This window comes from Embiotoca jacksoni, unplaced genomic scaffold (assembly GCF_022577435.1).
Source record: "Embiotoca jacksoni isolate LCO1_2020_lvr unplaced genomic scaffold, fEmbJac1.0.p SCAF_9, whole genome shotgun sequence".
Taxonomy (NCBI): Eukaryota; Metazoa; Chordata; class Actinopteri; family Embiotocidae; genus Embiotoca; species Embiotoca jacksoni.
This window is the reverse complement of record NW_027185447.1, coordinates 14985793-14997885: the sequence shown is the minus strand read 5'-3', so window position 1 is coordinate 14997885 and position 12093 is coordinate 14985793. Positions and strand designations below refer to the sequence as shown.

Here is a 12093-nt window from a genome sequence, read left to right as displayed (position 1 = left end):
GTCTGCCCTCCCCAACAGCTGGTCACTGTTACACTGCTCTGCCTAGCCTATTCTTAATCAGTCACAGGCTGGCAGCATGGCAGGAGTGGAGGGATGAAGAGAGAAAGCCAGAGGATATAAAACAAAGAAGAAAAGACAACACAAAGGCAAGAAAAGCAAAGAAAAACTGACAGATAGAAGCATGTAGCAAGAATCAAAGTGACACGCTAAGAAAGAAGTGAAGAGGGATGATGGCAGGAGGGAAAAAAATGGGAAGATTTCTGAAGCTCTGGATGCAGAACAGTAGAGTCTGATATCATATGTGTGCCTTTTGTTCTTTAAATAGCACACATGTCACTCAGTAGAAAGCACAAGGAATTACACGCACACGCACACGCGCGCGCACAGACACACACACACACACACACACACACACACACACACACACACACACACACACACACACACACAACACACACACACACAAACACACAAACACACACAACAGAGCTGAAGATCACAGTACTCACCACCAGCTTTGGACTCCTCTTGGCTGGCACCACTCCTGCAAAACATCGGCAGAGAGAAAGAGAGAGCATTAATGACCTGCGGTGCTCTTCCCTTGTCCCCTCAGATCAGAAAACTCCCCAGGACAAGTGGATGAACCCTCGGTTCCTGATGCAGAGCAGAGCGCAACTGGCCCAGCGCTCTCTCCTCTTCCTCCCCCTCTCTGTTGCTTTCTCTCTCTCTGAGCAACACACTGCGCTAGGCTGCTCGCTAATCTAAGCGATCTCCTCCCCCTGTGCTGTATCCAGCTCCACTCAGCGCTCTCACCCGTGCTATTAGGAGAGGAGCTGCTGATCTATCTGCATTAGACAGGCTGACCGATGCTGCAGCAGCCCCGGACTGCCGGTACGAGCTACAGGTACCCACAAGCAGCCATAGATTGCCCTCCACCCTCACCCCACCTCCAGTCGGCTCGCCAGCTGTCTTCCACACGAGCTGCCCAGCAGAATCTCAACTATTACCCACAGAGAGGAAGCTCAGTAGTTGGAGCATCGTATCAAAAGAGAGCCTGACTTTCTGTCTTACTGTGCACATCTTCTGAGTAACTACAGAGCTGTTTCCTCTCCTCTCAACTCCACTGCTTTGCTTAAGGCTTACATTGAAAAAGAAGATCTTCTCTCTGCCCTTTTTTTTTGTCTCTCGTTCCCTCCCCCTTGTCTTCTTCAGCGCATCATGCCTCGCTGTGCCTCACTCTCTCTCTCTCTCTCTCTCTCCACTATACCACTTAACACACTGAAAAGAGTCACCAAGATCAAGCTCATTTGTGCTAATAAAATATTAATACTTGAAGCCAGTTGTCAGGGGAGATGATTCACAGCACACTCAGTGTAGAACATAATATAGATTCCCTCTTCACCGCTTTTTTTCTAACATCCATCTAAGTCATTGTATTTGGTAGGTTCCTCTGCCTCAAACATATTAATACCAAAAGACTCCACCTGATTATTTCCCCCCCATGCGCACACACACACACGCACGCACACACACACACACACACACACACACACACACACACACGTGTGTGCACGCACTCCCCAAGAAAACTCTTCCTAAAGCCCCTTTTTTTTCCCTGCCACTTACTACAGCACAAGTATGCTGAGACAAAAATAGACAAATGAATGCATGGATGACATGAGGCAGGATTGGGACTTGGAGTTGCTGTTGCCAAGGCAATCAAGTAGTTCTGTATACAATGGCAGCAATGCTTTGTCAAATATGAGTAGTGAGCAGCAGCAGCAGTTCAACTCATTTATATTAACTGTAGAGACCTTTGATCCCTTACAGCCTTCTTCCTCTTCATTTATGCTGCAGAAACCAGCAAAAAAATAGTTTTTATCATCTAATACCTAGCGTGTTCATGGAGGGATTAATGGAATGTTCCAGTGACATTAACACACGCAACAGCATGCAAGCATCCATCTTAGGCTCTTTCTGCTGCATTGGCAAAAAAAAAAAATATCATTAAATGTTAAAACTCTCTGTTGCTGCAAAGCCCCTCTCTATACACGATTCATAATTTATCCCTATTTTCTCTCTCTCTCTCTTTCTCTCTCTCTCTCTCTCTCTCTCTCTCTCTCTCTCTCTCTCTCTCTCTCTCTCTCTCTCTTCCCCTCTCAGATTATGGAGTGCCAGTTACTGGAGCAAGTGGAACATCTCGGCTGCTCACGTGGTGATGAATGTTATTTTTTTGGTGAGTCCGAGTGATTGTGCATGCATTTGTGGGTGTGTCTGACACAGGAGGGCTATAGATCACGAGGTCAGATGTCAACAATAACTGTTTCTCATTACAAGAGCAGGTTATTTGACCCTCGAGCTCCAAATTGCACAGCGTGGAAGGTCAATAGAAACCCTTAACTTTAAAACAACCTCACAAAATCTGTAAATTATCAGCGAGGTCCACCTAATCAGCATTAGGCGAATAGAAATTGAATCTAACTATGGCCATACGGTTAGCAAATTATAGTGTTAAAGGGGAATAAAGATTTAAGGAACTGGCTTCTATTGACCTTAACTCTGAATTCATCCACTGTAGCTTGTGTCACCTAGAACAGCTGATTTACATGCTGCACAATGCAAATACATCTTCATGCATGATGCAGCCTTTAAATCTGCTTAACTTACTCTCACACTGTGATGCTGATGTATACTTGTAATTCAGAGTTGATTGAATCTGGTTGAATGTAACATTTATGAGCAGCTGAAGCTCAGTGAAAGAAATATGGGAACTGCATGTTCCTGCACACATGCAACTCCGAAGAAGCATCCATAAATGCATGCATGCTATACATATGTAATATCAGCACGGCAGGTATGCAAGAAGGTGCGCATTTATTTATGCAAAGGCAGAAATACTGATGAGTGTGCAGAAACACAGCCTTATACTGTACACACAAATGCACACAGCATTTACATTATGCACTGCTGCTGCAATCCTGATATTCTTTTACTCTGCCAAAGCTGCTGAATGACAGTAAATCTCTGCTCAATACCCCGCAAATAAACACGGCTCCGTTTCAAAGAGTCTAAACTGTTTACTGAGAACGCATGACTGACTTAAAAGGCTTGATTTTATTATTACCGAGGCAACCTTCGCCCAGCATGACGAAGAAAGCCTCCATCATCATTCAAATGAGAATGGAGGTAAATAGATTGAAAGTGAAAGCGAGCACTGTTAGTGGTTTGCTGACCTAAACTGTCTTTAAGCATCAGCGTGGAGGAGGCTGCTTCCTCTCCTTTTACAGTACACAGTGAGCTATACACAGGAAGCCTATAGGAGTACAAGTTCATATTATAAAGCAGCAATTTGCGTATCCGCTCAAGAGCTTGAATAGTTTTTATGTAAGTACTGTTGATGAAGGAGGGGGCCTACTTCTGTCTTGATTTGTCTGGATTGTTTTGCCATCTGTCATATCTCTCAATGCTATTAAAAAAAGAAGAGACTCGATTTTATAAATCTCACTGAAGTCCAATAAAATGTAAGTTAAATGAGCAGTTTGGCATTGTTATGGGGTTATAAAATATGTGTATGTTCTGTGTGGGTGTGGATGGGGTAACTTTTTCATCCTGTAGTAACAGGAGTGACAAAGCTTGAGCTTTTTAAACTGAATCTGCAGCTTTGTGAATGGCCCACTACTTGAATATACTGCTGAAGCTGTAGCCTTGGTGAGTCTGTGCAGAGCCCACACAGTGAGCGAATGGTCCTTCCTCCGGGTTTTCTATATACATTGTCAGAGGGCATACAACGTGAGTAATGCTCTCTTGTTGAGCCGAACCTGTAAACATTTGTCCTTGCTCTACTTATAAGATTGTCTCTTTATCCGATAGTCTTCGCTCTTCATCTACTCTAAACGATATTGTCTCGTTCTTCCTCTACTTCTGTTATTATCATATTTCAATGTGTTGTCTTCATTTTCCCTACGTTTTATTTCCCTTCTTTTTGTCTTTTCATTTTCTCTCTTCTTTCTCTCTGTCTCTCAGGGGACAGGAGCACGGTGCACGATTGTCATGGCAACAACGACGGGAAGACAAGATGGAGCAGTCATAGCTGGCCTGGCCTCCTTTACAGGGGAGGATCCTGCATGTGAAAACACTAGATGTTGTTATCTTTAAAATTTTAATGGGAAATAACATTTCTCAGTCTAGAAATCTAAAATTAGGTAATGATAGATATTGTAGAAGGTATTTTTAACACAAGCAAAATAAATAAATCATAAAGTGCATCCTGAACATCACACTGGCTTTAAACCTTATGGTTCACTGCACATTAACTGGATGAAGGTTAAGACGTGCGCAGAGTTATTAGATCTAAACAGGCATTCATGGTAAAAACAAAAAAATTTGAAAGGTTTGAAAATACCCATTTGACTGGATGACAAACTTAATTTGTTTTCTTTAAAAAAGGTCACTCCAGAGTACAACCAGCTCTACCTCGTATCTATTTCTATAGCAAAGATTACATGCTGCCATTCCTCGTCCTCCAGATCCTCAATGACCACAGTGCATTAAGGCAAGAATTAAGGTAAGTACAAAACGCACAACAGCCATCTGCAAATGCTCTGTGGCAAAACACATTGGTTCTTTGTATTTGTGAAGTTTCTGAGCTCACCGTTTATCTGTGAGATTAGCCACCAGCAAACTATTCTGACAGTTTTCAGTTCAGAGCGACGCTGCCTCAGCGATAAGGAATGAACTTGTGTAGTATCACAAAAGATGTTTCACCCTTTGTTGTGCACATCTGATAATGCAGACAACTCAATCTGAATCTTGGGAAAAAACATTTCAACTGAGGTAGATTCCATTTTTTTTTTTTACATTTTGTCACCCTATATATTATATAGGATGTATTAATACATCTACCACAGAATATTTTTTTTAATACATTTTAAAAAAGCATATTCAGAAAAAAAAACATAAAAAATAACTGTCGTGTTTTAGAAAGAAAACGGTCCTGGTGAAAAAAACACTGATGTTCTGACCTTGTGCTTTGTGGTCTCTTTTAAAAACGGACTGTGCTGACTCTGAGTCAGACGGCGCAGATTGATGAGTCACAGATGAACAGATTAAGGCTTCTCCTCCTCTAGCTGATATCCACCTTGCCCCCCCCCCCACACACACACCCCGCCTTCCACTGAACATCTCAAAAAACCAATCCCCTCATATACGCTCCCCTCTCTGAACTTCCAATGCTGTTCAGCAAAATCTCACACTCTCTCTGCTAATCCTCTACCTCCACTTTCTCAAAACATGATCCCTGGCTCTTATATTTCTCATCCTCTACGCTTGCTCTTATCGTTCTCGTTTTAGCTCCCACAACTGAAGTTTGTGAACAATGATGCTCTAGCTGCCAGTGATCACTTGAAAGGTCACAGCATCATTCTCAGCTGAAAAACCAAGCGCAAATCCCAGTCTCAGAAACCGGTAATATTGAATGATTTTTTTTTCAGAACGGATTAATCTGTCATGCATATTTTAGATTTATCTACCATTGTTGACAATAAAACATTGAAATTGTTGTAATATACAATTTTCCAGAACCTGGGGTGACATTTTGTGTAACAGTTCTAAACCTTTGCATTTTTGCCTGATAAATGACATAATAATAATAATAATAATAATAATTCCTTGTTAGTTGATCGATTAAAGGTGTCTTTACGCTATACAGCGACAACGATGTTGTGTGTTAATTGCATGTCACATTGTGGCAGTTGGGGCTGATTAAAATCTCGATCACAGTGTCAGACTTTGCCATATCAGTTTGAGGCATCGCGGATTATTTGAATAAATGTTCTGTCGGTCAGTGTAATCAGCATCATTTCATGTTGTATTTATGATGTTTTGAGTTTGAAGAAGTCAGTCACATTGAGAGTTTGGTCCTACATTTTAGACACTGTTTAAGTTTTGCTGCAAGTCTTTGGTCATCGAATTTCCGAATCGGCCATTGGTGGACAGTAAAATGTATGACCAACATTTAGTCATAGAGTCTCAAAGATTTCCCCACATTTATCTAAAAATTATCTGCTTTATCTCAGAACGCCCTGAATTGCATAAAAAGCCTTAAAGAATTAATCACCCAGTTTCATCTGCACCCTTTGTAGATGCTGCACGTCTACGATAAGCGCTGCATATTAAATATCAATATTGCGTGTCACCTGTCTCTGAAAACTGGTATCAAATGCTTGTTCAGACTCCTGTTTACTTCTTTGAAGGGACATTTCAGATTTTAACCTAATTTAGCAAAAGTTAGAATGTATTTTATTAGAACAGAAATCTTGTAAATATTACATTAAGATGACATTTGAGACACCTGACTAAATTTGTAGAATAAAATGCGTTTTGTGAAAAACATTTACATGATGTACATTACACTGTTTAAAATGGTATCAGGAAAAATCTAATTATTTTGTACTTGACTGGTTCAAATTTCAAACAGTACCCGCACAAACAATACAGAGAGGAACTTAATTATCTAGAAACAAAGTGCCTGGTTGCCTGTGGGCGTGTAGTTAGTCCCTCCTCACCTGAACCCACAGTAATCACAGGCCTGTGTCAAAGCTAACAGAGATGATCTACGTTTCTGTCAGTCACCCTGCCGGCCTCAGTGACTGTCTGTAGCCACCTTCCCACTTATCCTCTCCTATATTCCCTCTCTTTGTACCTGTCCCTCTCTGCTCCAGTGGCAGGAATATCGCCCTGTATCCATATTATTCTCTCTCACATCCACAGGTCCATAATGATGCTGACATTTAACACAATACAGCAGTGTTATTCCAGCAGCGGTGCACAAGGTCAACTCATTAGAGGACATAATTGATGTGGGGTGCATATCCCAACCTGCCACTAATACAGATCTGGGTCAGCTAACATGAATGGCAATTTAACAACAATAAGGACCGGACACAAATGAGGGACCTCGAATGTCATTCAGTGTCTGCGTGGATACTTTACACCCTGGCATACAATTTGTTTTGTTGACATTTCAATGAGATAAACATTTATTTCTGGGTCATTCCAGGTGAAAAGTGTAGCGTGTTGGAACATGAGCGTTAGTCAGCAGCCGGTGAAAAAGTAAAATAAAAATCCAGATTAATGATGTGACTACATAAGCAGAAATCGACAAACAATGACCGTCGGTCCTTTTCTGTTTCAATGAAAACAGATCTTAAGCTCTTCTCACTTATTCATTGTAATTTGGAAATTAAATACACAAAAAAGGCAATTTATACTTGCATCCTTCACAGTACCCGACATATTATATAGGCAACATAAAAATGTAAATGTGAAGACTGACAAAGTCTGATATATGAGTCCCTGACCTAATGTGCTCCTCTTCTCCTTCCCTCTCATTCATCCATCTCAACTCTTTACCCATCCTCCCACTCCTTCCCACACTCATCTGCTCATCCACAGCCATACGAACTCATCCCATCGTCTCCTTACCTCTCCTCATTTCATCCCATCCAGTCCGAGCGTTTTCAACCTGCCGCCTACTCTCTTCCTCACTTTCCTCTCCTGCCTTTTCATTATGGCACTTTTTCCATGCCAACTGTTCAAGCTGTTGTCTGTTCAGCAGAAAACAGTACATTCTTTTGTGTGTTTGATCTCACAGCCTTTCATGTCAAAACTGCTGTTCCTGCAGCTAAATCTACCCCTGCTGGAAGATATCTGACTTCAAGATGTGATACATACCTCTTTGCACCAGCATCGTGACCTCACTGCCTCTGGGACATTTGCTCAGCAGATCCACCACCTGGTTGTGACTCATGTTTTGGACGTTTCTCTTGTTGACCTCCATCAGAATGTCCCCCTCTTTGAGCCCACGGCACCGTGGATAGTCCACTATTTGCTTGACCCTCTGCCCTCCACCTGTTAGGCTGTCAGCAATAGTGAAGCCGAAACCTTTGTCTCCCTTCTCCATGTGGATGGTGATGAGTTCGGGCTGGGTGGCTATGGATGAAGCCAGGTTGACCACATCGCTGGAGTAGCCATGTGAGCCGTTAGAGGCCACCTCGGCTGAGGGGCTGTGCGGCCGTGGCTCCCGCATGCCGTTTATGGGTCCGGCCTGGTTGGAAGGCGAGTCAAACGTCTCTTGTCCGTTGACGATGATCGGCTCCTTGTCCAAGATCGCCACTGATGTCACCAGGCTGGTGTTGGGGTCATCGGGGTCAAAAGGCAGCGGGTAGCCACGGCATAAAGCCAGGTCCACCATGGAGCCGATGGGGATCGACTGGAAGATCTTCACCACCTGAGCGTGGGTGTAGCCCAGCACAATGGTGTCATTCACACTGACTATCACATCGCCTGCACAAAGGAGGATCATACTGTTAGTAAGGCTGTCATTTACACAATTAAAACAGGTCATTTCATATTACACAGCTTGTAACATCTGTTACTAGTCCACAGTAATGGTGAAGTTTCAGAGAAAAGGGATGGATGCACTGTGTTGTTAAATGAAAACAGTGCCCCCTGTAGATGGTGGTTTTGTACTACACCTGTCTCCATCTTGCCATCCACGGCTGCAGGCCCATCCAGCACCAGACTTTTGATCTGTAGAAACTCATCTGGCTCGTCACCGCCAACAACAGTGAAGCCGAAGCCGCGACGACTTTTCTTCAGCTTTGTGTTGATGAAGGTTCCTTTCAGCTCTGCTGGGTTTCTTGTGAAGAAAGGTTTCCCTCCTGCAGTGTACCAAAGAAACAACTCTTATCCGTGTGTGCTTTGTCATATTTTAAATTTCACTTAATGAATATTTTGTGTATGTATGGTGGTAATCAGCTTTTTGAGACGATATTGTTATATCTGGACAAATTTGCATGTTCAGAGAGGAAGAGGAAGGTTAGAACAGAACAACAGCTGATTCCTCAAATGGTCTCAGCACCATTAACACCTGCTGTGACAGGCAATGAAACAGTTGATTGATTGTTCCGGGGTTTTTGTTGTGTTGTTGTTGCTGATTCATGGACAGCTTGGATGGTGTCTTGCTCGGCATGCATTTATTTGTCACTTCCACATAGAATAATTTCCAAATTCAATGGTGTTATATTCAAATGTTGCGTCAGAAAACAAATCAGTGAACATTTTCTGTCCAGGAAATAGAGCGACAACCTGTCAATGCACAGTTGGAGTTTCCAGACAGATGTTGACAAAATCATTTTTTAAATTGCTTCTATTACTTTCCTGGTTTCATTTGAACTGCGTGATGTGTTTTTTCAGCCCCTATCTAGAGCACTTAGTTGATAAATCAAGCAGTAGTAATGAATTATATCCAGGGTCTATAAACATAAAGACTTACGTTTGACTCCTGCGGGGCCGGGAGGTAGAGTTGGTGGGACTTGTGGGTCCCTGTAGGTTTCCAGGTGGTTTGGAGCGTAGTTTGCTAGCGGAGCTGCTGCTGAGGAGTGCTCCTCTATCCACTCTGCACAGACACAGTCATTCACCTTTTAATCCACACACACTCAGAACGAAAGTGTATTTACATGCCACACACATGCACACATATAAACATTTAACGGCAGCACAGGTACAAACACAGAGCTTGAAGCAAATACTATTAACACTTTTTATCTGATTCCTTTTAACGCCTCGATTCTCGTCAGCTCTTCATTTATCAGCTTCTACTATCGTTGTTAGTTGGATATGATATTTTTCTTGAAGCTCTTATGTAAAAAAAAAACTATATCTGATTTTAGCATATATAATGTATTATAATAATGTTATTTGCACCTACATTAGGAGAGGTTTCCCACATGGCACAATCATCTGTATACGAGTAAAGAGTGTCTGTGTTTTAGGAATAAAAGAAACATTGACTGGACAAAAAGTGTTTCTAACTTTAAAAAACAAGGAAAAAAAGTTAGTGTTAATTGATGTTGTGCCTTACTTTTCTTTGACCTTATATCATGCAAAGTTTAGATTACAGTTTTCATATCTAGTGGGGTTTGGGCTTTGCAAAGCGGAAGTAAAATGCTGCCATGCAGTCAGTGAGTTAGCTCTGGGCAGCATCATTTTTGAACCTATGTTTGTTTACATTTTGGCACCATATAAAAGTGTGCTGAATTTGCAGTTCCTGTTTGCAATGTACTCGTGAATGCACAGTCTGTGTTCACTGAACTACTGTGACACATTCTGGAGTTATAGGACGTGTCTGCCTTGTAGTTCAATGTCAGTGCGTTATGAAGCGAATTTATGGGTGTATCCGATATGACATCTGCCATGATGACATCCTTTAGAAAGTGTAAACTGCACATAATCTAAAAACACGAGTATCATGTTTGTCTGTTTAGATTTGACTGAGTTATGACACTGAAAACGAGTACACTATGATTTTTTTTTACACAAATTGCAGCAATCAACAGCTCCAACTCTTGACAAGTTGATAAGCGGGTTATGTCAGTGAGCTACAATATTTCATGGTGTTTCTGCAATAACAATATTCTTTATATATTCTTGATGATAAAAAAACTCAGAGTTTGAAAACCTCAGGACTAAACTAAAAATCTCTTCCTCGCCATTCCATGGTAATGCAAATTGAATGATCAAATACAAGATGGTATGTAGCATTTATGATTATAAATCACATAAATTAAAACCTGAACACCAAAGACGACAGATACCGGGGCTTGGGCCAGCTCTACTAAAGTAAAACTTTGAAAGAGACTAAAATTTTGACTTTAGTGATTAACTGCTTGTTTCATGATGTCTTGACAAGAAAGATGAAGTCCAGTAACACCTGAGAGAAAAGTAGTCTGGCCAATAACTCCGGAAAAGCACGAGACAAACTAGAAGGACGTGACACTGACAGACATGAAGAAAGAAAGAAATGATGCCGTGCCAGGGCAGGAAACGAACCTCGAATATACCGCTCACCTTCTGGAGGCTGCGGCTGTTGCTGCTGCTCCAGGATTTTTCGACGCCGCGCCTCCACCACCGGGTTCTCATATTGTGTCTTCCTGTTTATATGACTATGACAGACATAGGGAAACAAGATAATTGAGGTAATGGCTGATTAGAAAAAAAAAGAAGAAGGAATGACAGTAATGGTATAAAAAAAAAAGTTGATCAGACATGCTCTTATCAATATGAAGGTTCAGATTCACTACAGAGGAGAAAAGATTTGTAAGAGGGTCTTTAATATGTTGTTTGTCTGTTCGAGTTGATGTGTGAACAAGGTGATTAACTTACTCTACATAGTACACCCCGTACACTGGGTCATCTATCCTCTCCCATCCTGGAGGTAGCTCTGAAATACAGATGCAGCATGAAACACCAGATCACACTTTCACTTCAATCATTAGCAGAGCTACACGAGTTATTATTAGTCATTATTTTGCTTATTTTTACTGTTCATCCACAGGTACAAGTACTTCACAGTTAGAGTACTCTGACTGTTTCCAACGTGGTTTATCAGAACATGCTCTTTATAATAGCAACTACAGATGCTGTTTTGGATTTTCCCATAAAATGCCAAAATGCAATAAAATACCAGGAAATAAAAATAAATTAAAAAAAAATTCAATGGCGGCAGAACTGGCTTCAACGGACCCTTTTTCCTCTTTTATTGTATTTCAGAAATTATAGTTTTGGTTTCTGCTTGTGAAGATTTTAAAAACCATTTTAAATTCTCGAAAATGTCAGTTTTTATTATGATAAAATATGATGTTTGGAGGCTGATTCGTCTAGTTCAGGTATAGAGAATCTACCTGTGCCAGTAACGCATATTTACCATCAATGCAGCTCAACAAACAGGTGCGGTCTGATTAAAAAACAACAACAACAACAACAACAAACCCTGAAGAGCTAACAGCTTTGTCTGCATACTGTAGGTATTTTGATAAATTTTACCGTAGTATTCTCAGCTCAACGTTGCATCTGTGTGCAGACCCATACACAATGTACACACACACACACACACGCACGCACGCACGCACGTACGCACGCACGCACGCATGCACGCACGCACACACACACACACACACACACACACACACCTAACCACACTTTATGAGAACAGACAGACAGATGAGGCCCATTAAACTGACACATTCCCATTAG

The 12093-nt window shown here is 41.5% G+C and overlaps 1 protein-coding gene across 8 annotated transcripts in view; it reads right to left on the bottom strand.

The window, feature by feature from the left end:
• The window catches only part of LOC138193468 (membrane-associated guanylate kinase, WW and PDZ domain-containing protein 1-like), a 58218-nt gene that overhangs the window by 18972 nt on the left and 27153 nt on the right, over positions 1-12093 (bottom strand). For 7 of the 8 annotated variants that reach the window (XM_069141560.1, XM_069141552.1, XM_069141555.1 and 4 more), the window contains 6 exons: positions 11224-11281; positions 10891-11003; positions 9335-9457; positions 8535-8720; positions 7732-8343; positions 510-544 (listed from right to left, as the gene is read on the bottom strand). In XM_069141560.1, the coding sequence (XP_068997661.1) occupies positions 510-544; positions 7732-8343; positions 8535-8720; positions 9335-9457; positions 10891-11003; positions 11224-11281 (1127 nt within the window). The remainder of the gene's footprint in view (positions 1-509; positions 545-7731; positions 8344-8534; positions 8721-9334; positions 9458-10890; positions 11004-11223; positions 11282-12093) is intronic. The other variant, XM_069141556.1, reaches the window with a different exon arrangement.